The sequence below is a fragment of the Strix aluco genome, chromosome 3 (assembly GCF_031877795.1).
Source record: "Strix aluco isolate bStrAlu1 chromosome 3, bStrAlu1.hap1, whole genome shotgun sequence".
Classification (NCBI taxonomy): domain Eukaryota; kingdom Metazoa; phylum Chordata; class Aves; order Strigiformes; family Strigidae; genus Strix; species Strix aluco.
In genome coordinates this window covers 27166838-27193031 of record NC_133933.1, presented here as the reverse complement: position 1 = coordinate 27193031, position 26194 = coordinate 27166838, and the positions used below count along the sequence as shown (strand labels likewise).

Below are 26194 nucleotides of genomic sequence, written 5' to 3'. Positions count from 1 at the left end.
AAGATTTATTAGACACAATTTTCAAGAACAAAAAGCATTAATGTAAAATTTCATTGCCACTCAACCCCACAATGAGAAAATACAAATAATGAAAACCCAAATCAGAATTTGAGGAAAAATAAAATTCAACACACTTTCTCCAAATAAGTTGCTGCAATGAAAAAAGTATTTCAAGACCAAGCAAAAGTGAAAATGTCTGTAAACATTCATCAGGACAAGTACTTCAAGAAAATATAGAATAATTAAGGCCCCTCACTGGTTACTTGTAGGTGAAATGTTATCCTTACATCTTTAATGATCACTCCTAAAAGCAAGATTAGCAGATGTTAGAGACCAGGAACTCTTAATGGAATTAGGAGAAAACAGATGAAAGAGATACATAGGTCCAAATAAGATTTAAGTTTCTTGGTGTTCCTGGAGCATTTCAGATTACTCTCCATATTTATTCTAATCCTCATTTATAGCTATGACATTTCACAAAGGCGTTCACCATTAATTCTATCCTCATTTCGTTACAGCCAGGTACGGTTTCTTTGGAGCATGTCTAAGAGTACTGAACAGAGACAGTGGTGGTGGTGGAAGGAGAATCACACCTTTTCATTAGATTGATCTGGGGTTCAGAATTAAGTTTGAACTCCTTTGTTTTGATTTTCCAAACTTATGTAGATAAACTTTGTCTGAATATTTTATCATTAAGATGAGAGCTCTAGACACCTTGACTACTAAGAAATAAAATCAGGAACTCAAAAGAAGTGTTGTTACACATAATTCAGCTATGAAAGTAAGCCCAGAATTCTGAAATTGGGTTTCACAATCAGCAGAAGGACAGAAGCCTGTAAGAGTTAGGCAATGCAAGACTGGGTTGGTGGACTGCAGGAAAAGGCAGAGTGGCTATAGAAGAACACCGGTATCTTCGCCATATGCCCAACAACAGCGCTTTGGGAAAAAAAATATAAAATTACTTGTCCTTTTTGTGTAATAGGAATATTGGTATGTTAAGCAACTATCCGTTAAGACATGTTACCTGTTATGCTATTATACGCTTCCCTAAGCACTTATGTTGCTTACCACCAAAGGCGGACTTAAGATCTGAACCTCACAGGCTTTTCCCACGTGACAGCAGAATCCAGGTATACCCAGCTTTTAGCTTCCTCATCTGTGCACTTTAAAAAACTCTGAATCCTTTGACGACTTTCAATCATATTATCATCTTGAAGCAAGCATAAACTTATTACTACTATTCTTATCCAGGTGAGAACAGGAATTTTGTTTACCAGTTGCTCCACTTTGAAGGGATGCTGTTTTCAAAAGGAGTCAGGGAACACCACTGCATTTAATCAATTCCTGACCTCATAAATATAAGCAATATAACACAGAGGCCTCCCCACTCAAGGGTTAGGTAACCAAATATTTGGATTTTATCCTACTTAATTTGCAGGTCTCAAAAGGCAACACAGTATCCACAGCAAACATGAACTTCAGAGAATTAGTAACTGAAAGCAACATTTTTGACTTCAAAAGATTCACTACACTGTCCTTTCCTCTTAGGAATACTGATTCAGCACAAGACTACAGCAAATTGCTGTATTCTTCCAAGCTACAGGAAAGATAAAGTGATCTCCAGAAACTAATCTCCATGCCCATGCATTCTCCTAGCCACATATTTAAAATACAATAGACTTGTTTGTGGGTATTTAAAATACAATAGACTTGTTTGTGGGTAATGCTAATGCTTCAAGGAACTACTTCAAAGCAATTTACATTCAGTTATAACTGTACCGATCCATGCAAAAAATTAAAAGCAATTTAAGGCTCAGAAATGTCAACATCAATTCTAAAATTTCAAGGCACTTCAGTTGCTGACTTTATTTATTTTTAAGCTTTCCCTCCCCCCAATTACTGCTTCCCTAATTTTCACTCTATATTATTGAGTCTAACATGAAGGAGTGGTGATTCGATAGATATGTAAATTACTCACCTTCCTCTAAGAAGTTTAGAAAATTATTTATGTGGGCTTCCTATGGTTTCTCTATAGACACAGACCCCATTTGCATCACCATCAGTTTCATGTTCAGAATAGCCTCACCTGAATCTTGTTTTAGCTAAAGCAGTGGAGGGTTATAACAGACTTTCCATTGCAAACAAATAGTTTTCCCCTTCTTCCTAGTTTTCTTTAATTTCAAAATGGCCAGACTACCCTCCATAGCAGTTGCATATGGTGTACGTGTGCTTGCCTATAACAACAATCTACTTTGAGGGGCTACCATGAAAGGAGTTTGGCATCGGTGTCCTATCAACACCACTTGATACTGTGCTGTCCATTATCCACCAACTCAGAGAGCAATAGCACATGGACTGTAAATACCCTAGGATGCTAGTCTCATTTCCATGACCAGTGTACGTCTTTCTAGGTAAAAAAAACCCCATTGCTAATAGCTGTAATAATCATTTGTAGACATCAGAAGATTCACTATAACACACAGAAGGAGTTTCAGGAAAACAGAAGCTTAAGTTACCCATCCACAGAGGCACACTGCATCTTGCTCTTTGCACTCTACAGAATTACCTTGGCAAAAGGGATAGCAGGCCACCATTCATACACCATTCAATTTAAGCAGCTACTTCTTCTGATTCAAGCTTGGAAACTTCACATGAAGGCCTTTTCCCATCCCTCATCCAATGTAATATCATACCCTGCTCTTGAGTAGGAGGACTGTACAGGTGTACTGTTAATAAATTAGACTAAGGATATCACAGGATCTCAGCTTTATGTTCACCTCTACCACTGTGGTCCATATGCAATATTTAGGATTTCAACTATTTAGGTCATACACAACAACTTCATGGGTTGTTGTTTTTTTCACCTGCAAAGACTATTAACTAATTAGCCACAACAGTTCAAAACTGGTGTGATTACACTTAGCATTGCACATTTCATCTCTTTTATATATGGAGAACACCACTGGGACACCTGCAGCTACTAAAACGCTATACAAGGTCCAAATTAGTTTCTTGCTAGAGAAGACAAAAGGATGGAATTCTCATATACTGAATCAGTACTGGGTCATCTTCATAAAGGACACAGTAATGAATATATGTTTAATCATAAAATAATGAACAGCTATCTTTAAAAGCTTAGCCACATCCACAGTGGAACTCTGACATTCCCCGACCTTCTCCAATTTTAACTGTTTAACACTTTATTAATATAATTTTCTTTCCTACTTGCTTAGATCTTAAAGGACATTTCAAGTGCTGCATATCATGATTTAAGAGGTCTTAAGTCAACTTTAAATTTCCCCAAGTGTACTAGTAGGTATAGATGGACTAGGAATGCAGAATGTTTTATTTGCCATACCCACACTATAAAATTCATTAAAGAATATACTTGTAATTTGACTTTTTTTTCCCAAAACAGCAATAGGACCAACTAGTGTTTGAATAATGTTACAGCTTTGTTAACACTGTGTTGAAAACTTACAAAGTGCCTTTATAAAGCAGCCCTGTAAAGTGCCTTGAAACTGCAGGTGATGCTACTAGCTAGGACTATAATAGAGTTGTATTATGTGCTGCAATCTAAGCTTCAAAACTTTGTTTCAAAACTATTCTTGTATTCTTTCTACCTCAGGCGTAACACTGCTTATCATTAAAGTTTTTAATAATCGCAAAACAGCCATTTATAAAAAAGCTATTAGGAACAAAGGAAAGAGTAAGGAGAAAAAGAAAGTCATAAGGATTTCTGATACATAAGCTTCAGCCACTGTTCAGTTCCTTCAGTTACTTTGTTGACAGGCTCTCCTACTCCATACTCAAGGGCTTGACATTTGCATAGAATTTTTGTTTTTTGCTAACTATATTAGATCTTACCCCAAAGTTGACCAATTTACAAACCTCTGAAAAAAACCACAACCTTAGGAGTTCACTTGAGGTCTGTTAATATTTCAGCAGCTATCTTTGCTGACTGTACCTGCACTGAGCATTTTCCATGATCTTTTAAGCTTTTGCTGACTAACTGTACAGGGTATGCAATGTTTCACAGAAGAAAAACATTTGCCACATTGAGATTGCAAAACATCGAGTACCAATTACCTCTGCCAGAAGGTAATATGATAGTGGAATAGAGCACAGCAAGAGAACTGCTTTTGCCCTCTCACATGACCTAATGTAAGCACCTGGGTAACTTGGAAAAGGAGGACAAGCATGGCTAAGCTCAGATGAGGACTTCATAGGAACAGAGCAAATCAAAAAAAACAGAAAAGCTGTAACACTGGAAGAGAGGCAGGCTGGAAAGGGTATAGAAGTTTTTAAAAAACTGTTAGATGGAACACCACATATTAGAAGTTGAACACAGAATTTTCAAGTCTCAGCAATTTTCTTTTATCATAGCAACTGATGGCAATTAAAATATATCTAGCAATTAACCCACTACTACCCCCAATTATAGCTACACCTGGCTTTCTTGAATTGAATTATAAAAGCTGAAATCACAGTTACTGTGGTGGAATTTATTTCCATAGTCTTTCTGAAACAATTTTGGAAAATATTAGACGTTGCCAGGTCAGGCAGCACTCCAAAGTTCAGAATGAAACAGTCAACTATTTAACTGACTGGCCAACTGCTCAGAGAAGTTGCTGCGTTAGATCACTTTCTTTTCTAGAAGGTCTGTCCCATAGGATGAATATGCTTTGGGAATTAATTAAGGTTTTATAAAGAGTATTTGTCTGCAATAAATGAGATATGGTTCTTAATCTCAGAGACACAAAATGAACAAATGTTGCCCTGGAGAACAGGATCCTCTTGTCCTCTGGTACCTAAACTTCTGAATGATGGCAGGCACATCATTTAAACCAAGTATTTCACCAGGCAGCATTAATCAATCTCTGGTTCTCCACTTGACTTAGCAGAAACCTGAAGTCAGAAGTGCAGAAAATTTGAACTACAAATGAGGTCAAGATGCTGATGTGCTGAACATATATCCTGGAGGAGGGACACTGGGAAGACAGGAATCAGAGTCTAGCTTTTAAAAGCGGACAACAAAATCAGGCAGTTGTTAATACATTTTCATCCTCTCCTCTTCCAGCTTTGTTTCTCCCACCTAGACTTTTCCTTTGTTTTTATCAGATTTTTTTTCTCCTTCCTTCATTCTTTTCAATTTTGTATGCTTCTCAGTTTAGGTATAAATTAATTTACAGGATAAAACATCATCTTCATAAGGGGAGTACAAAGATAAAAATTACTAGCATTTTCTCTTAGGATGGAATAAGTATTACTAGAAAATAAACTATTTTGGGTTTGCAGTAGGATCTCTGATAGTACTTTCATGGAAAAGTCTTCATAAAACCAAAGCTATAATGCAGATCTAAGAACATCTGAGATCCAGTGTGAAGCTAATGGTCTTCTGATTATACCCACAAAATAATTAGTTCAAAGTAGAGATTAAAAAACTAATGTTTTGTCCTGATGATGTCCTTCTCAAGTTTAATTACTGTTGTTCTTTTTATTTATATTTCAGAATACTACCTTCGGGTCTAATGCTTTCTGCTTGAAAATTACAATCAAATTGAATCAAGGTTCAAAAATCAAACAGGCAAAAATAAGAATTACAGCTCTATATTAAAATAACAACACTAAAAAAAAGTAATGACACATCAGTGAAAGCGCACTGTTGTTCACGAATCTCTCCCCTTTTCTCCTCCCACAAAATATATATGAAAAACAGAAAGTAACTGAGTCATTTTCAACCATATTATTCAAAGATTTAAATAATTTAGTTCAGGATTTAAGGACAAAAATATTAATACAAGTATATCAGCAGGGTACTTCAAAACTGTATGTTATTATGAAATGTAGTCAGTCATGTCACATACAAATATAGCAGACAAATGTTTTAAAAATTGCAAGTCAAAAGAGAAATTAATATAGGGAAATAAAAGCAAATATTTTTGACATGTCTCATATTGAAATACTGAAGTTAAAAGATTGATCTAAACTTTCAAAGAGAGCCTAAATTCTTCAAAAAAAGCTATTTGTTAGCACCACTAGAAACAGATACTCAGACTGGGAGGTACAGTTTATGTAACACAAGTTACTGTCGAGTAAGGAAGGCAACACCTCTGTTCTATGTCTGAAAAAATCATCTCCATACTACAATGTTAAAATAGAAAATAAAAAAACCAACAAAACAAACAGAAGAGACTGAGTAACACACTAAGGAAAAAAAACAAAACCCAGAACATTCCTTTAACCTAGATCTGTGGAATGGGCCAGGATTTGTTTTCTTGCATACAGTCTAGTAGTCTGTGGCAAATTGCATAAGAAAATAATATCCATTACTTAGAATTGCCAACAGAAAAGCAAGTCTTAATCACCTGAGAGACTATTTTTTGCCTCATTTTTGTATACTGTCAAAGACAGTGAGTTCCTAGTCCATAAGCTGGGCACTAAGATGCTAGCATAATACAGATAAATGTGTTGCACTTAAAGGTGGCAATAAACGGTAAAGTTGAAAAAAAAAAAAGTCTTATACTTGCATCCTCAATAGTTTTTTCACATAAGAACATTATGCATACTAAGGGAAAATTCTGAATTTTCACTGTATTTTAAAGAAAAATTTTTCAGAAAGGAGAAACTTTAAACAGCATGCATCTTCTAATCTCAGCCATAGATTGCTGAATGAAAAAGAACTATAAAATCCTGCCATATCAATTTGGAAGAAAAAAAAAAAAAAAACCCCACCTCACAAATAGTTTGAGAAGCAGTACTATGATCACAGAGTCCTGTCTGAAAATTGGAGCAATTGACGAAATATAACTTAGTACAGATGATCTTTGGGAGATGCTGAAGTTGAAAATTTATTATATTACAGAGACTGCTTCTCAAGACAGCTTTTGACTAAGTCATGGATTTGGGACACCCTCTGGTAACATTTCAAAAAACCCAGAAAGCAAGCCATACTTCAGCTCATTAAAATAGTAATAGCAACTGAAATATAGTAATTAACCTATGAAATAACTTGTAACGCTTACAGATTTTCAACTGATGTGGTTTGAGGGGTGGAGAAGGGAAAGATTGTTTCAATACCTTGTCTTCCCTCATCATTGGTAAACAAACCAGCATCACTGCTGCTCAGACTGCTGGATTCACTGTAATAAGAGAAAGAAAGAAACAGATCAAAAGAACAATTGATCTTTCAGTCGTAAAATTTTAAGGAGACAAGGCTGTGCTCTGATTGAACTTAAGCCCAACAGAGATCGGAAAGAAAATAGGATGATTTTTTTTAATCAAACTGCAAATATCCTAGTTCTATTAACTACAAAGCATATTATTTTTGGCACATAAAACCACAGGAATCTAATGGTACCCTGACAGTAAGCCAGATGTGACTGCAACGAGGTGCTGACACAATTGATGCATTTTATTATCTGCTTCCATCAAATGCTCACTGCTCCCTTCTTATGCTGTGCAATTCAGCTTGATCCTGGAACACCACTGCTCAATAAAATAGGAAAAGTCTCAATCAAAAACAGCCTAAGCCTTCCTTCAGCACATGAAATATAGAAGTCTGAAAATAAAATTACCTTTCTGAACATCATTTGCAAATATTCTGGATATTCTGGTTTCACAACACACTACTTGGGGAGAAAGAAAAAAGTTTATAACAAAGGTAGCCAATTAAATCAAAATAAAGGTCACCCTGAAGAAAATAAGTATGATCAATGATCATAACATCAACAAAAAAAAAAGCAAGGTAGAGTCTACTTTTCTGTGACTTCCATCATGGCCTTAAAATTAGAATGTGTGCATACAACACACACACACTTCCTCTAAATTCTAAGACATCAATAAGGAAAGTATTTTGTTCTTCGCTGTATACACATTGTTACAGACAATATTCCACGTCTCTAAATAGTAAAACAGACTTGTCTTTTAATAGTGCAGATCAGTTTGGTGAGTTTCACATGAAAGGATGTTTTGTAAACATTTATTTCATTTTTTGTCAACAGAATAGCTCTAAGGAAGTAATATTCTCACCAAAATATAATCACATTTTACTTACACTGATATATACAAAAATTTGAAAAACAAAATCACTTCCGTTCACCACACAAATTCAAGTACAAGTTATAAATACTGTGACTAGTCTCAATGTTATATACAAGCTACAAGAACTTGAGGTCTGTTTACCTTTCTACACTTATTTATATTAAAATATACATGCAGTCCTATACTTGAATTCAACTGCAATTATTTTTCGTTACTTTCTAATAATATTTTTATTTTTGTTTCTAAATAACTAGTACACTTAGGAAAATTATTTCCTTTTAAATGTTAATCTCTCACAAAAAAGCCTCAATTTTTTTGAAGCGTGTAATATAGATTATATAAAGTGAGTCCAATTTGTGTTTAATTATAAGTATATATTTGGTTTTTGTATCTTCCTTTGGAAGGCATCCCAACAGGATTTGAAAGACAGTATGGTATCAGGAGACACAAAACAATTTTTTTTTAAAAAAATATATAGAGGTCTGAAGATTAATTTTGCTTAATCTTTGCTGTATCTTATGCTCATCCATATTCTTACTGTATAAGCAATCCTTACACCACCTTTTATACATAATATAATCAGAACAGACTTAAGCACTTGCACAACTGCAATTGCCCTGAGCAGAAGAAAGATGAGATGCAATGACAATGGAACCATCTTTCTTGGGGAAGACCAAAACTTGAACTTCCAGATGTTACAAATCCTAGTAACTTCCTTCTAGCAAGAATCTCATTCGCACTTTAATTACAGCATAGAGGGCTTTACTTCCTTACATTTCATTGTGCACAATTTTATATCATACATATCAAATATTTATATATTCTTCCTGTCTATTGTTTAATTGTACTTTTTAAAATGAAACTTATGAAATAGGCTAGTATTTCAGCCACTTTCCCCATAAAAATTTCCAATTTTGAGAAGTGTCCTTCCTCTTTTCCATTTTTTTAAAATAAGATTTTAATTGTCCAATAATTCTTACTGAAGAACTATCTAGTTCATGAAAACATAACCACTTGAAATTTTAAAAGTTAGTGGTGTTTGGTTTTTTTGGGTTTTTTTTGTTTTTTTTTTTTTTTTTTTAAAAGTCAAATCCTAATACTGCCATATCCATGGCAGGCACAGTGTTCATTCTACTCAGGCAACAGTCAAATAGTGCAGGGATTACAGATGAGATAATTGCTACATGGCAGTCATTTGACTGAATAAATTCAAAACCTCTGGAATTAATACATTAATATCTAAGTACATGAAAGCTGTTATGATGGAATTTATTTCCAGTTTTAATATAATTTTGCCCTGTATATTGATAATTCCTTTGCTTTGTAATGAGAATTCCGCTCCCAGCAAAACTTCCAGGAAAAACAAAAAAGCCACAGATTCCTTTTAGGCCTATAAAACAGCATATGTAAGCAAAAACTTGGAAGGAACAGCTCCGCTATATAAAGCCTTCACAGCTTTATTTATACATTTGTGGAAACAAAGAAGTAGTCATTTTTATTATTAGTTATTATTACTAGCAAACTGTCCCATACCTTGGTTTCATATGAGACTTGTAACCTTTTTTTACTACCCAAGCCTGTCCCCAGGCACTGACCAGCCACTCTACTAGCACTGACTGGCAGGCCAGGGGGTGGGCATCTCAGTTTCACTGCTGCTCTCTTTAAAAAGGGGCAGTTGAGATTTCTCCTCTATTGAGTCACTTAAAACTCAAATGACTGCCAAAGCTTGCAGGAATTAAATATCACCCAGAACTCCATGTGTTGCCAAATTTGGCTGAAACTGGACAAGGAGCTAAGCATTGAGGATAAGGGAGAACGAGCAAAGGCCAGGCTCTGATCACAAAAATCTCATTTCCAGTGCTCACAGGAATTCATCTTTGGGATCATTTAGATGCTGACATTTTAAGAGCTTGAAGACTCCTCCTACTACTCCTGACCCTGCACTTAGAAACCGGTTATTGTTGTGTCTGGTGTTTGAACACACACAGATAAAGGACTGCAAAAGAAGTGTCACTTAGCATTTTTAAAGTGCACTTCAAATGCATATGTTATTTTAAAGTAATTTCATGTATACACATATAAATACATATAATACATATAAAGTAATTTCAGAAATTATATAAATTTCAGAAATTATATAAATTTCATGTATACAACTTATCCTTACCAGTTTTAGGTCCAAGCAATTTAACTTCCATTAAAAATTATTGGCTTTGTTTTTAAAAACGGAACCTCTAAAAATGTATTTTTTTTTAATAATTATTAAACTGTATGCACACAAATGTACAAAATTAGATCAGCTTTGTATACTTTTTATTTTTCCTCTTCCAGCAAGTGTTGATGAGGCACAAATCTTATCCCAGACACTCTGCTAGTATCTCTCCATATCTTGTGCAATCTTATAAAACTCATGTTCCCTTTCAAAATCTCAGCTTTTACTCTCAGAACATACTTTTAGGAACAGAGTTTGCTAGTTGTTTCCAATTCTTCTGGCTAAATGATCTCAAACAATAGAGGTACCATTCCATTTACGTAAAGTTAAACTGATTTAAAATTATTCACATACAAAATATTCAGATACAGTATGCAATCTGAATGGCTTAGATATGGTAGTTTTCTAATCACATCATGGAATGCAAATTTTCTAAATCAGTGTTTTCCAAACCTTTTGGTATAGACAACCATTGCAAGAAATTCAGCAGAATGACAGACCATCACTCAGTCATGTGCATAAGCAGAAAGCGCTACGAAGATGAGGATGGTTTAAGGCCATTTATTGGGGCCAGAGGCAAACATTTGAAGTACAATCTGAGAAATGACAGCATTTGGTGTAACAGAATGTTAAGCGTTTTGATGAGAAAGATGGACTTTTAAATCAGTAACGTTTCTTTTGTGAAAAAATAAACAGGTACTCAGACCGACCTGGAAGCAGCATAGCGTTGGGAGTCTACAAGAGACTTTTCATACTGATCACTCTTCTCTCCACCCAAATATCAGCTACAGAATTTTTGAGTTGGAAAACTGTTACTCTTGTAACATAACAGAAAATCTTTTATAAATTAAAAAAAGTGATAAGACTATGGATAAGATGAACTGTGCAACGGTTCCTAGCTCCAAGGAAATTTTTAACCATCTGTCTTTAGGTACCAAACTTGGGGGAACAGATTCTCAGTGTCATCAAAGAAGAGGGAAGTTTTCTAAAGGCTTCCTGACAACACACACTTCCATCTTGCATGTTGAAGTGAGATGTGTGAAGTTACACTGGCTGCCCTGAAGGACTGCTTCTGCTCTAGTAACTAAGACACTAGGAACAATCTTTAAGATTCAGGATTCATTCAGCTCCTTATTGTTTGCAGGTGAGGGACAAAACTAGTATGTAATAAAAAGAAGAACTTTTCTGAAAATAACTGGAGTTAGTCAGTTACCAATACAGCTGCTATTACAGCAACCAATCTGCTCTGGTCAAAATCCCAGGGCACTCTGTGTATCTCAATTCTACCTCTCCAGTAAGGAAAAGGCTTAAGAGTTTATAGATAAAATGCCTGGAAAAAAACACAGGGATACTAGTGCAACTGACCAAAAGTATATGTTTTAATATAAGTCTTTCTTGTTGACAGTTCTGCATTCAGAACCAGGCACATGGAATAAACATAATCAAGCTTACCAGGCCTTGCAGGTAACATCCCTTGTGCATGGTGGAAAATGACTTACACCTTTACTGTGTTGTCAAAATAGTACTTTGGAAACAATTACCATTGTAGTATGACTGCTGTCTGGAATGGATGGATGAGGTGTACTGCCAAAGGGTCATCATTCCCCCATTTTTCTAATGGTAAGCTCAGGTGTTTCTGAACTGTAAATTGGTTTTTGCATTTCGTAAATGATGTATATCCTTGGCAACCTGCAGACTTTTTATGCCCATGACACATAAGAACATACTGTCTAAATGGTGACTCTAAACACTGACAACCTTTCTGATGAATAGAGATAACAATCAAAGCACCAATGTCTAGAAATTGGAAAAACACTTAATTTTGTCTGAGAACTGTCACCAGTTGAAATATCCAGAACAAACATATTAATCATTTGTATATTCTGTCATTCTTAATCTTAAAACAATTAGAATGTATTATTTCAAGAAACTGTTTTCTTGCTTATTCCTCTGCTACATGACTCTATGGTGAATTCTTCAAACTAAGCAACTCATCTATTAAAAATAGTAGACTTCAAAAAAAAAAAAATTAAGAGTAACTTGTTAAAACAGATACTACTGATGCTAGCATTTTAAGTCTGGAATTAAAGAAAAATCCAAAGATTCCCAACATAAGCAACAGTAACAAAAGCAAACAAATACTATACAAAATTTCTGTAAAAATGAAGAGAAAGAATAACCTGTCACTCATGTTTTCATCTGAGCCTTTTTGCTCCTCGTACTCCATTTTGTCCTTATTTGCTTGGTTCACTTCTTCATTTTCTATAACTACTCCTTCATCCAAGATTTCTGGTCCTTGTCGAGCTGCAGCTACTTTTCTTTTTTTCACTTTGCTCTTGGAAAACTCTTGGTGTTGGTATGATTTATTGTTATTGTCCATTTCTTGATCTCTGCTGTTATCCTGCTGTTGCGTTATTGTCAGTGCATTAGAGACTTCTGATGGCAGATCTATTGCCATCCGTTTTACCTTTCTTCTCCTGCGCAAAGTCCTGTTTCCCAAACTGTCAACAGCTAAATCTGGTTCATGCCACAGAGGTCTTTTGCCTCTAATGTTATTTAAGTTTGAGGAAGGCCTACGTTTAGCAATCAACAACTGGTCATCAGAGTCACTGTGATCTTTCTTACTAGCATGATTCTCCCTGTAGTCTTTGTTTGATTCTTCTAAACTGGAATCAGAACCTTCACTTAAGCAGTGACCGGTCTCCCAGGGATGATGGGTGGTAAATGATCGTCTTTTTCGTCCCCTCCTTTTCCTTGCCTGTCGCTTTAGAAGACACGACACACTTCGAGAATGATCTCCAGTATCAGCAAAACCTCCTCTGGCTTGTTCTGAACTTTCTTCCAGTGCTGAGACTAGATCATGAACCAGCTCCTCCATAGTCCTACTGAAATGCCTGTATATTTCAAGGAAAAAGAATACACACAAGAAAACAACAAATTAATCTCAAGTGTTAAGCATAAACTCTAATAATTTTACCTGACAAAATCATTTGAGTCACTTTAGACAAGACAGCCTTAATGTCCATCCTATAAAGATTATCATATTTCCGCGAAGACACAAAATCTTGCCAACCAGTCCTATGCAATTTGCAACACATCAGCACACGTTCCTTTTAAAGGGTATCTTCCCAAATTTGTGTCTTGGAAAGAAGTGGGGTGGGGTGGTGGTGTTCCCCCATTTGTTTTTGACCTCACTATTATTGCTTGGTTTTAATTCACCTCATCACATTTTTATGATTTTAAGGGATTCTGCATAGTGAGAGCATCAACAAAGACCATTCACTCTAACTGCAGGTAGGGAACACATTGTAAGTTTATGAACAGGAAATGGAATACATAATATTCCTCCTTGATAGTATACTAGGGAGTTCTGTTTAAGAGTTGTCATTATAATAAAATACTTTTAAGGATAATTATCCCTTGATGCTGCCTGAATGCCAAAATGAATTTAAGACAGTAATTCTTTGATAATATGACTTTTTTTTAATAGCTACCAATTCCATCTTTCCAAATGGTTGATATCTCTTTGACTTTAAGATACTGATTCAGTGTAGTGATAGAGAGAATACCCTGCTACAGGTAATTCCAGAGTATTAAACGCAGTTTCCCACCACGTATAGGCAGTCACATCCACAGAATCACAGACTTGTGTAAGGAAAAATATCCCCAAACACAGACAGTGCCTGATTAAGGCTTTATCCTTTTAACGTTTTGCTCTTTCCTCCTCAAAATTCACTAGCATTTAGCGTGTCTTTAACTCAGTATGCTTCAGTAAGTTCACCCATGCATTACATGAACATAATTACAAGCAGAAAACATTAAATGATTGCTGCTGAACTCTAATCCTTCTCTGAAGGCTGTGAACCTTCTCTGTAAACACAGCAATCTGATTCTCACATCAAAGCATCAGAAGACCCCTTTTGTTGAGGTAAAGCAGCAAATAATATTCATGCTCTTCACTACATTACATCAACAGATAAATATGGAAGACACCCAGTAAATTATGTAGAGCACATTTGAAAACAGGACCCCTCACTTTGTTTTACAATATAAGTTAATGGAGGAATTAATAAATAGTTTTCTACCCACACCAGCAGAGTTGCAGATGTTGGAAAAAATCTGGACACATAGTGGAGAAAATCTGGACAGATATCATACAGGCTCCCTCTCTCTATTACCACCAACACCATAGTTAAAGTACTTAATGATGATGGCTGAATGGACAGTCATGACCATAAAGTACAGATTTTAAATATTAATGGGGAAACTGAAGAGCATGTTTAAGAAGAAATTCAAGCTGGTCATGAAATATCACACCTAAGAAATTATATAGTATCCTTTTCAACCATTTTCAGAAATACTTATTGTAAACATTTCAATTGCAAGATCACCAAAAGCACAGAGTGGTAGAAACACAAACTCATTTTGAATTCTTGGAACTACTGTGTCACTTGCATTTATTTCTCATACCTCTTTTTCTGTCCTGCTGTAATCTCTAGTCCTATTACTCCCTCTTAACCTAACATTTTCTTTGGCTCTTAGTACAGCAGAGTCATCATATTATCTCGTAAGAGGTGAGACAGCTCTGGAAGAACACTACGCTTTCTCCTTAATCCATTTGGTTAACAAGAATCAAAGCCTCCATAATCACACAAAAATACTTCTCAGAAGCAAGAGAAGCAACACACTAGGAAAAGCATTCCAAACAAAGCAACAATTTTCTGAAAATTCAGAAAGAGAAAAGTGGAAGCCAATTAACCTAGAAATTACTTTGAGACATGTGGCATCAAAATAATTTAAAACTGATTCTTACTTTGAGTTTTTGACATTTCAATTACTGCAGAGGGATTTAGTGGGGTGTGGGGTCTTCGTTTCGTTTTTGCTTGGTTTTTTTGCTTGTGTGGCAGGAATTTCAACCACCAATAGAAGCAAGTCCAGATATATCTGTATAAGGTTTCTACTCACGATGCTTAAATAGACATATTAACCCACGTTTCTTAGTAGCTATAACTGCCCAATGGGGAGGGTGCTAGCCCCTTTAGCCTTATTGTTAAACACCCATGAAGATGGCTATCCTCATGGGTATGCATATCAGAACTGAGATGCCCTTGAGATTTAAGGGGCTTTCTAATACTTCTCAACTAATGTAACAGGAGCCATGACTCGAAGAGACAAACTCCAGCACATTTATTTGGGTTAATCTAAGACATCAACTCCCCCATCTGCCTGCCTAGCCCTTCTGCCCCAGACTTCTGAATTTATAGCAAACCAACAGATGTGGAGGTACACCAAAAACTGAACTACTAGGTTTAAACCTACATTCAGCTCTCAAAATGAACAGGTTTCTGCTAATTTTGCCAGAATATCAACTAGCATATATAATCTCTTGCAGCCCATTCTGCTAGTGCCCCTGCAGCACAAAATAAAAGGGAAGACAGGGACGCTGTCTTATACAACAGTTTATGATTAATTCGTTCAATTCAGTATCCCTAATCCATATGGATAACTGTATCACTAAAATCAATGTAGCTCCTAGAGTGGACATACCAATTTACTCCCGATAATGGCATAAGTATGGTGGTAAGTTGCCTTAGTTCTATGAAAAGCTTCAAGATCAAGCACAATATATCCATCTTGGATTTATATATCTGATCTAAACTTGCCTTGAACTCCCTGTAACATACTGTCATTACAGATGGTGCCGGATCACAAAATGAAACTCAAGAAGAGTGAACACCCTTAAGACTTTCTGAAGTAAAGAGATAATATGATTCTTAAAAGGCCGTGAGCAGTCAAGGGCCTTTCCATTGGACTATGACTGTACTCCTGCAATTAGTCTTTTCTATTGAATATCAGGTCTTTTCACTGCAACTCCTGAACTAAGATCTGTACAGGTCAGCGACCTCATTTACCCTAAAAATTACAGCCATGGTCTCAGGTATAACATAACTGTATCCTAACTGCATTACCTCTTAGATCAGACAAATCAATATCATAATTACTGCAACGTGTTTCCTTAGGATGATTATGAGAATTACTTGGTCCATTTGGGACAGTGGAAGCTCCTTTGTAATAGATTGATAATACAATACACATACTACTTCAGCTTTTTATTCACATTGCACTTTCAACATGCCAGTGGTCCACATTAAAACTCCTTCTCCTGAAAACCCAAGAAAACTCTTTCAATTAATTTTATTGGAGCTCTCATTTCTCTTGCTATAATTGAAGAAAAAAAATGGCAACAGCAACCAGATAGAACAGTTAATTTGAAACCTGTCTCCAACATTCAGGAGTGTATTTCTATTACAGCAGTATTTATCAGACAAACTTGGTTTTGCAACTTTTCCCATTGTTCACAACCAGCTGTCAAGCTTGTATTCCAAACCTTTGAAGTAATTTTAATCATTGCTGCAGATGTTACTGTAACAAAAATATTTGCATTTGAAATAGATTGAAAAATAACTACAACAAGTATTAAAGACATTACCAGTGAGTATCAACTGCGTTCAGTAAGATGAACTGGTTGCAATCAAAGGTTGTAATCAGGAATGCAGAACAACATATTGAGGTACATAAAATATTAAGTTGAGCCATAGTTTAGCATGACTCACATAAGGCTATAAAAATGCTGTTACAGCAACAGCCCACAGCTAGCAATAAACTGTAATGTCTTCACTAGGAGAAGATTCTACTTTACTATAAGAAAACCTAGTTTGCCTACACTGACCTTTTACATTTATCTGAAGCAATTTTAATGTAGTTCACCAAAGGCTGACCCATTTCCTCTCTAACCCTTACCAGATCAGACCATAAAAGTACTGTTGCAGGAAACGTGTAACTGCTTTCACCTACTCCAAAACAGTTCACACAGCTCATGTTCAGCATTAATATGTCTTGAAACTCCTAAAGGAAATAATGGGCACTTGCTTTTTCAACAAAAATCAAGTACCATTTTTGTTCGCTTCCCACCTAAAGCATATAACAATGTAGAGCTCTGATTGCTCACAAAATATTTAACAAACACAGACTGATGGGAAAGCTCATTTACTTGCACAACTGATAAGGAGAAGCAGTATCTTTTACTAAACTGACAGCTGTGTTTACATTTACTTTCTAATTCTATACCTTTTCCTGTTAAATAGATACAGGTTTTCTTGCAACTAAAGTTATGCTGCACCTATATCTTATCAATTCTGATAAGAACCATATTTTTCACTGCCTTCACAACCCACCTTGATCACAAGCTAAGAGCACAAGAAAAATAAAGTAGTTCCTTGAACACTGGGATTATAAAACCTGACTTTCTATAATATTTTCCTATATGGATTCTCTGATGTCTTGTAACATGGCTGCACTCACAGTGTACCTTTATCTTCAGACAGGTACTAATTTCAATCCCATTTCTCCACCTCAGAAGGTTTTTTTACAAAGCCTTAGAAACATTAGTTTTGAGACCTCTGCTTTATTGATGAATGTGACTGAAATTTGAACAGGTGCAAGTATTTGGGAGGGAGCAGCAGATGATAAATCTCACCAACTTGCCTGAAGAATTTACAGATTCAAAAGAAGAGAACTATCATGGCTCTTGGGATACACAAAGGGAAAAGCAAAATGGAGCAACACAACTTAGTTAAAAGTATTAAAAAGCTAGCAAGAGACTATGGTTGATTAGGAAATAACCGATAAACCTATGTTACATAGCAGCTTATGGTATACATTAGAAACAGATGTTGTACCTAGATTATTTAAACTCGCTTGTCATCAAATGGCCATCGCCAAGAAGAGGACACAAAATATCCAGTTCCACGTTTATTTGTGTCCTTAGGCACTGTCTGCTGGACAACGAGGTATGCAAAGCTACACAACAACCAAAAGGCGTTCTACCCCAACCATCACTGGGGGGCATAACATCTAGCTATCAAGAATCCCCATACTCTTCCACTTCTGAGGATCCTGCCTAGTGCTTGCTGTAAACACTAAGAGCCAGCACACTGTCAACACATTCAGAGTAAATCTGACATGCGGACCACAGAAATTTAATACAAATTTTCATACTTTATAGTATTTAAAAATGTGACAGTGTCAGAACAGAAACTTACAGCAACTAAATACAGAAAACATAATTATGTTGAGTTTCATACAAGATAGTGTGAACAGTTATAAGAACTGAGGATGCCCGAGACAAGTCAGGATACTATGTTGCAGTATGTCTATATCTGAAAAGGGAAAAACAACCTCAAAATCCCTAGCTATTTCTCATCTTCAAAGTACACCAATTCTTTTTTGCAGTCAGTTATGTGTGTATATAAATCAGTTTCACAGTACAGGAAGAGTTTAAAAAAAATGAAAAATTATGAAAGTCGTTGTTCTACAGTTAAAGACATAATTACTACACTTGCTGGAAATGTCTATGAACTCATTTTATATCAAATATACAGCTCCCATACACTTAACTGTATACAATTACTAGCCACATTTTACTCCTCCAATCACATACTACACATCAATTCTTGGTACCAACTCTGTATTTGAGAAACTTCTTCAGACAAGTTTTGGAACTTCCTTACACTTGTCCTACACAATAAAAAGTTATTAATATTTGAGGAACAATGGAAATTTATTAACTGATTATGCCGCTAATCCCCCTAAAAATTAGGGCCAAACTTGCAATAAGTACATCTGACTTTTCCACAACTGCTGCTTATCTAAGAAGGCACAACAATAAATACTATCAAGTCTACTCACATTTAACAGTGAAAATGTGTTCAGTATAGAGCAATGGTATACAGTCAGGCAGATGCTGACACGAACTGCATTTAATAAGGCTCTAACACAAATGAATTGGTCAGCCAGAAATGAGATTTGGAGCAATTTATCGTGAGATGCAGCAATTCTTGCAATCCCATTGCTGCCATTTACTGATACGTTTGCCCTTTTCAGAAGTATGGCTTCATTAATTGTCAAGGTGGAGAATCACATGAACTGTCAAGTGATAGTAATATGCTATAGCACCAAAGTCATTATCAAAATTATCAGAGTGCCCAGTAACTACCCAAAATAAAAGCTATTTCTAAATTGTCACATGTATTCACAATATAAATGAAAAACATACAGCTTCAGAGGAAATTTACCACCTAAAGTGAATACACTTACTCTGTGGCTGTTCTGAATGTGCTCACTTCTTAAGGTTCTTAATGTTTCTGGAAAGAACAAGTTCTTAATTTTCTACATCAAGTATTAGACACTGAAAAAAGTATTTTCCTGCATCTCACTCGAATGAGTTTCCTTTAACAGACAGCTTCTGAAATAACTTATGTATAAGGATAAGAAAGTGGCTCTGAGTAATCTTGATTTTTAACTGATCTTCCTTCAGAACTGCTAAACTAACAGTCCTATAGATAAGATTTCAATAATTCTCTCTGTACTGAATTCCTCTGGGCAATGTATTTGCATAAGCAAAATCATTACTGTCTGATGACAATTACAGATGAATATGTCAAATTCCCACACCTTGTGTTGCTGAACTCTATTTGTAAAGCCTCTGGAACTAAATTACCTTGTGGATAAAAAAATTACTAAAATTGAAAGACAAATGACCAGTCAAGTATATAATGAAAACTTTCTCAGAAGACAGATACAAGTTTGAATGTCTTACGCAGTGTCTCTACTGTATGTAGCGTTAGTACTCAAATAAAAATACTTCTGACACTAGAGTACACCTCATTCTCTGAAGCATTCTGAATTACACCAACAGAAGTAAAGTTACATATACACCAGGCAAATTCGCATGCCTAGCAATACTGGCAAACTTCTTCTGGCAAGTATCTGTCATCTGGACAAATAAGATCTCTCTTCAAAAGCTTTCTCATCTAGAAAAGTGTAAAGAAGCCCTGTAAATGACCACAAAAAGTCGTGATATCATCAGAAGGGGAAGAGGAATGGCGTTTCCTATGTAAGAAAACGACGCGCTAAGCCTTTCATTTCCTCCTCTTCTCCATCCCCAGAAAAGAAACACTTGTTGACACTTTGTTTGCAACAAATTAGCTTCAGAGCAGCAACCGCACCTAACTGGACGTTTCTGCGGCACGCACTGGAAAGGGTTTAGGCCTTATAGGGTCTACCACAATTAGAAACAACCCAGAGACACCCAAAAACCTAAATAAGCTCGTGACCGAAGTTTGCATTTATCGTTTTCCTGCCGTCCTTTTTTAGCAACGAGAAGAAGCGACTTCCTCCAGCCCACGGCTCGCTTATAAACTCGCCGAGCCACGGAGACGTGCCAGAGGCACCTGCCAGGCCGCCCACCGCCCCTTCCCTCGGAGAGGAAAGCACCGACGTCTCTCTCCCAGCGCAACCGGCAGCACCGGGCGGGGGGGCACAGGCCCGGCAGCCCGCCGGGCAGCGGGGAGGACGGGCCGGCCGGGCCGGGGGCAGCACCCGGCGCAGCAGGGAGGGTGTTTCCGATCCCCTCCCCCATATACCGGCACCGCCCCCGCGGCCCCGTGAAAGGGCAGAGGGCGGCCGAGACATGTCCCCCCCCTCCCCTCCGTGTCAGTGGGCGGCCGGCGCCCCCCGGCCTCGCTACCGCGCCCGCCGGGCCTGGGCTTACCAGCTCTTTCTCGCTGCCTGAGCTCGGGTCGGGGTAGGTTCAGCGACCCGGAACATGAACCCGGCGCCTCCCCCGGCCGCTCCCCGGGGAGGCTGGCGCCACTTCGCAGAGACTGGGCCGAGGGGAGACGGGGTGGGGGCCGGCAGCAGCGCCGGGGGCTGGCGGGCGAGGGCCGGGCGGGGAGGACGCGGGCGGCCGGCGCTGCTCCTCAGTCCCCCATGATGAGAGCCCGGAAGCAGCTGCGGCACCGGGAGGAAGCCGGGCGCGACCATCTCGCCTCTGCACCTCTCTCTCCGGACCGCTGCCCAGGGGCGCCGCGTTCCCTCCAGCGCTCCCCGCCGAGGCTCCGCGGCCGTCCCGATCCAGCTCCGCGAGGCCCCCGCTGCAGCCGTTCCCTGCCGTTCCCTGCCGGCGGCGCTGCGGTGGGGGGCGCCACCCCCGCGGCCGCGCGCAGTGGTACGGTCCCGTTGCCATGGCAGCGGCGTCGGGAGGGTGGGAGGGCGGGAGCATGGCCGCCCTGGCCCGGCTTCAGGCGAGGCTGTCGGGGCTGCGGGAGGAGTATTTCCGTAGGAACAGGTAACCGCGTCGTGCCGGTGGTGGGGCGGGATGTGCCTCCCCGTGCTGGGCCGGAGCTGGGGCGGGCAGCCCCCGGTCTGCCCCGGCAACGAGATGGCGGCACTCCCTCTGAGAACGGGTTAGCTTTAAAGCCCCCCACGAGAGCTCCCACCTCCTTGCCCCCACATATTGCCAGAGTGATCTAAGGAGGCCTGATGGCAGCAGCACCGTTTCTTTAAAGGGTCTGTTTCTGCAGCGAAAATAGTTAGTGTCTCGCTCTTCCCTCGCCCCCTGCTAATTGTGAGGGAAAAGGAAACTCCCGAGAGGCGCCGAGTTCAGCCCCCTCCCGCCCCGGGACCCGGCCCCCTCGCTCCCGGCCAGCTCTCCCCAGAGGCTTCCTCAGGCCGAGCCCCAGCCGTGAGCCCCTGCTTTCGTGGCTCAAATCTGTAACTTTCACTGGACGTTGACGTTTATCCTGTTGAAAGGCTTCCCTTTTTTTTTTTTTTTTTTTTTAACTGATTGACAGAGAACCCCCCCAGCTTCTGACCGAGTTGATGTTTGTTATCCAGTGTTTAAAACTGAGCTTCGCTTCTAAATTAGACTATGCGGCTTGAGTTTCTAGTACCAGGGACATGTTTTGTCTTTTTCTAAGTTAAGGAGATGTTTATTCTACTAAAGATCGAAAATGTCCCACGGGGGGAGTGGCGGGCTAATCTCTCAGATCACCTGTTACCCTTCTCTTGACCAAGCAAGACAGTTCGTGCTGCTGAGTTTTCTGACTGCTGAGGTGGTGGTGGCCAACTTTTACCAGATCAGAGTTTAGGAAATAAAATGTTTTAAGGCCTATTTTAATATTGCATAGATTTGTCCTGTAAACCCTTTTATTCAACTGTATTGCTGCTGCTGTATGTGTAATGCTAATACTCAAACAGAAAAAAAGAACATATTTAGCATAGTTGTAGGGCGTTTTTTTCCTTACTAATTAATGAATCGTTTGTTGTAGAATCCAATTATAACATCATTAGCATGAATAACAAAGCTCCCAAACATCACTAAAAGTTACACCAAGTTCAAGTCCTGCCTGCATATAAAGTGTTGTGTGTTCTTGTCCTTTCCCTGAACTTTAGCTCATACTCTTGTGGCTGTAGACACAATAGTTCACAAAACGAGCATCATTTACAGGAGACTATGCTTGTATTTCACATATTTCAGGTTAGAAAGAGCAGGCTGAGCCAGACATGGAAATCCATTGGAGGGCAGCACGCTTGATGTTCAGGGATTTGTTTTTTGGCAGAGCTTTCCAAAAATGAATTGTTTCCCTTTTAAGAATAGGCTATAATCCATCAGCTTCTTGAAATTCAGATTTTCATCTGAGAATTTAAAGGAGAGGCTTCAAACAGTCCAGCTCAGCTACTGAAGGGCTGATCAGTAATTTGATCTTTGTTCTTTAGGGTGAAAATTTTGGACTACTTCAACAAAGCTGTCAGTAAAATCCTGAAACAAATCAGAATATCTTGTTTAGAGATTCTGGTAGATCCTTATTTAACTTTTAAACTTAACAAGTAAGTTCTGGTTATTAATGTGTGTCAAATTTGCAGTGGTCTTGAAAGTATTTTTTAAGCATTTGTATTTTGAAGTCATATAATTTAATTTCCCTCTCACAACTGTGCTTTATCTACATAATGTAATAGATCTGTTAAAATTGCCAAATCTGGGATGCTGTGCACACATGAGTCAGTGTAATCTGTGCAGTCACTCTTCATTCACAAGTAGTTTGAGGGCATTCAGAGAAAAATACAGGATACTGTCAAAAAAGTGGTTATTTACTCTATGAAGTCAGTATTCTGCATTGAAATACCCGATTCCCCAAAAGATCTGAGTTGATCTGAAGCATCAGAAGATGAAGAAGAATATAGATTACCAAGTATATACCTTTTCTTTTGTATGAGTTGCCCTGTTTGCAAATAACTCCAAGGGTAAGACCTGAAGGATTTAGTTCCATGTGTGTCAAACACATTTTAAGACAAAACAAAAACATTTCTTTCTTCACCTGTCTGTCAAGACCTAAAAGCAGAATTCTGTAGAACATCTAAAACACACAGACCCTCCAGAGCAGCTTGACTTAAAGCGACGCTGGCGAAAACTAAGTACTCTTGCTACAATTACTGCTGCAGGAAGAACATAGTAATTGAAGTGCCTTAAAGTAAATACCCAAATTAGAAAATTTTCTTTATCTTTCAAAATACATTTGCAATTTTAGGACTCTGTACCTGTTCCATTAAAAATTAGGGCAGATTGATGACTATAATATCTTGCCTGCTGGTTGTGGTTAGACGGTTTTACCTGATCTTAATAATCTTCTTCTGATCTTAGTAATGTTCCTGTCATGCTTTATGCAGAACTCTGTTTATGTCAGAGGTATGAGGTCTCCTAGGCTGACTTTTTAGGGAAAGCACATTTCTAGGGAAAGACTTGCCCAGTGATGGCACAACACAAAAATACCATAAGCCTGCACCTTGAGAAGTATCCTGTCAGCATAAGCATTAGAGTATACAGGATCTGTTAGGGCATTCTCTTATTTTAAGTGTTAAACAATTTTATCACTTATTCAAGAACCTACATTTATTTACTGTAATATCCGTATGTCAGATGCTGACCTTGAGTATGCCTTTTTAACATGCAGTGATGTCTTTGAGAAGTATCTGTGACTCTAAACACTTAATTCAAACAGTGCAATCTGATTAGAAAGGCAGATACCACTTTGAACAATTTATGCCTCAAACCACTTCTGCTGGCAAGGCCAGTTGAAAGTGTGGAACTATACTGTAAGAAAACCAAGTCTGTTGTTGGTCTGCTTCAATAAACTTTACCCAGTCTTCTAAACTGACATAGCCAGGCATGACAGAATGCCAGCTAAAAAACTTAACAAGGAGTAATAGAAGAGAAGGCTTCTGCTCTTCCAGAAGCAGACTGTTGCCATTGCCAAGTGGATAGGACTGGTTTTGGAGCTGCCACCTCTGACATGGCCAGTCCTGAATCCCCTTCATTTCTGGGCTGTAATTGGGGCTGCCTGTCCAGAGCCAAATCGCTCATACCCTTTTCATCAAAATCATTCATCTCTAGGTAAAAGTATTCTGGAGATATCTTCTTTCTATGAAGTCTAGAAAGCTGCACAAGAAAGGAACAAGGAAGGTCTCTAGCATAAATGGCAGCTTTGATATCAACTTATTTTGTCATCTTTGGTAAAAAAGTCTGTTTTCCACAGTTTCCAGGTACTGGACAGGTCTGATGCATGTCAGATGATGATGAAAAATCGTGCCCACTTAGTGTGACTTGAGGGCACATGCTACCCCAGATGATATAAAATGAATGGATCTAATGCTTCTTGATCTCCGGTAGTAAATCTGTGTTTCATTTTTCAGGAAATATAATGAGGATAATCTTAATTTATCAGATAAAAATTAATCTTGTTGGTGTTTACTGAGGCAATTAATGTTGACACAACACTTTGTTAGAAGAGCTAACTAATATCAACTAGTTAAGAAAAGAAACTAATAGTAACCTAATTGGGTTTTTTTGTGGCAAGTGTAACAAATTAAACTCTTTGGTAAATATGTTCCTGATAAAAATGGGATAGCAAAAAATCCCTGAAAATTAAAATATAATTTAAAGTTCAAAAACTTGACAGTTAATGACATTTTGAAACAAACAAACAAGTAAATAAAAGCTGGAGGTGATTTCATGGCTGGGTTCTACCCCTCAGCATTGAAACTCATCATAGTAATGATTTCTTCCTGAACTCTCTGAAAAGTCTCTTCCCGATTCATATATTTCTTTTATCTCTTTTAGATTCATGGCTTTCCTTACATGACTTTTATCTTTGTCACAAACACTATTCTCCTAATAGAGAGAGTCACAGAAAGAAGGCAAGCAAGGACTGTCTCGTGGAATTATTTTCTGACTTTGTGATGAGGTCCTTGTACTTGTGCTTCTTTCCTACATGCCTTTTTCTTGTACTATGTCATTTGACACAAAGCTTTGACAGCTTATAGTTCTTGAAAATCTCCTTGAAGTCATCAATTCTCCACCTACATCTATCTTGCATCTTCAGCTGCCTCACAAGCATCTGTTTCTAGATAACCTTTCTTCTCATGTAACTCAAAAAGAAATTCTTCATCTTTCTCTGTATCCTCCCTTTTTCATTAGTTCCTCTAGTATCTCTATTAATCAATGCTGCAACCCTAGCATATTTTCTAATTCTTTTGTTTCCTTTTTTCCCCCTCCTTGCCTGTCTGCAGCATTTGCCAATATGCTGCCAGTTTCATTTCTACATTATCTCCAAAATCCAGGTCTTTAAATTCCCATTGTGAAAAGCCCTGTCAAGACTCAATAAGCTGTCGCATTGACTACTATAATTCCATGTAAAAGATTCCCATGGTCATCCTTTTGGAATCTATCCAAATTACTAACACCATGTGTTTCCAATTCCCAACTTCCTTTTAAGCCACACTGAGATTTCATATCCATATATTCCAGGCCTTCTAAGTTTGGAAATTTCCACTTCTAGTTTCTTTCCTATGCTTTTGTTGTTCTAACTCTTAATAGTTTTAATTTACATTTGTATCTCACTTCAGTCACCTCTTCTTTTTCATATCTCTCCTTTTTAAATTCCTTCCTAAGAAACTAGCTAAAAGGTCTAGATTCTCTACTTTCTCCCTGTAAGATCAGCTTGTATTCATTAAAAAAATCTACAGACAAGGAGTGTATCTGTC

The 26194-nt window shown here is 37.9% G+C and overlaps 2 protein-coding genes across 4 annotated transcripts in view; one reads left to right on the top strand and one right to left on the bottom strand.

Moving 5' to 3' along the window:
* The window catches only part of GPATCH2 (G-patch domain containing 2), a 126342-nt gene extending 105251 nt beyond the window's left edge, over positions 1 to 21091 (bottom strand). For all 3 annotated transcript variants that reach the window (XM_074817896.1, XM_074817898.1, XM_074817899.1), the window contains exons 1-3: positions 20868 to 21091; positions 12436 to 13149; positions 7081 to 7142 (exon numbers count right to left, since the gene is read on the bottom strand). In XM_074817896.1, the coding sequence (XP_074673997.1) occupies positions 7081 to 7142; positions 12436 to 13149; positions 20868 to 20923 (832 nt within the window). In that variant the 5' untranslated portion in view covers positions 20924 to 21091. The remainder of the gene's footprint in view (positions 1 to 7080; positions 7143 to 12435; positions 13150 to 20867) is intronic.
* Positions 21092 to 21369: 278 nt separating this feature from the next.
* Positions 21370 to 26194, top strand: part of SPATA17 (spermatogenesis associated 17) — a 92474-nt gene continuing 87649 nt past the window's right edge. The window contains exon 1 of the mRNA XM_074820631.1: positions 21370 to 21443. Coding sequence (XP_074676732.1) covers positions 21376 to 21443 — 68 coding nt within the window. The 5' untranslated portion in view covers positions 21370 to 21375. The remainder of the gene's footprint in view (positions 21444 to 26194) is intronic.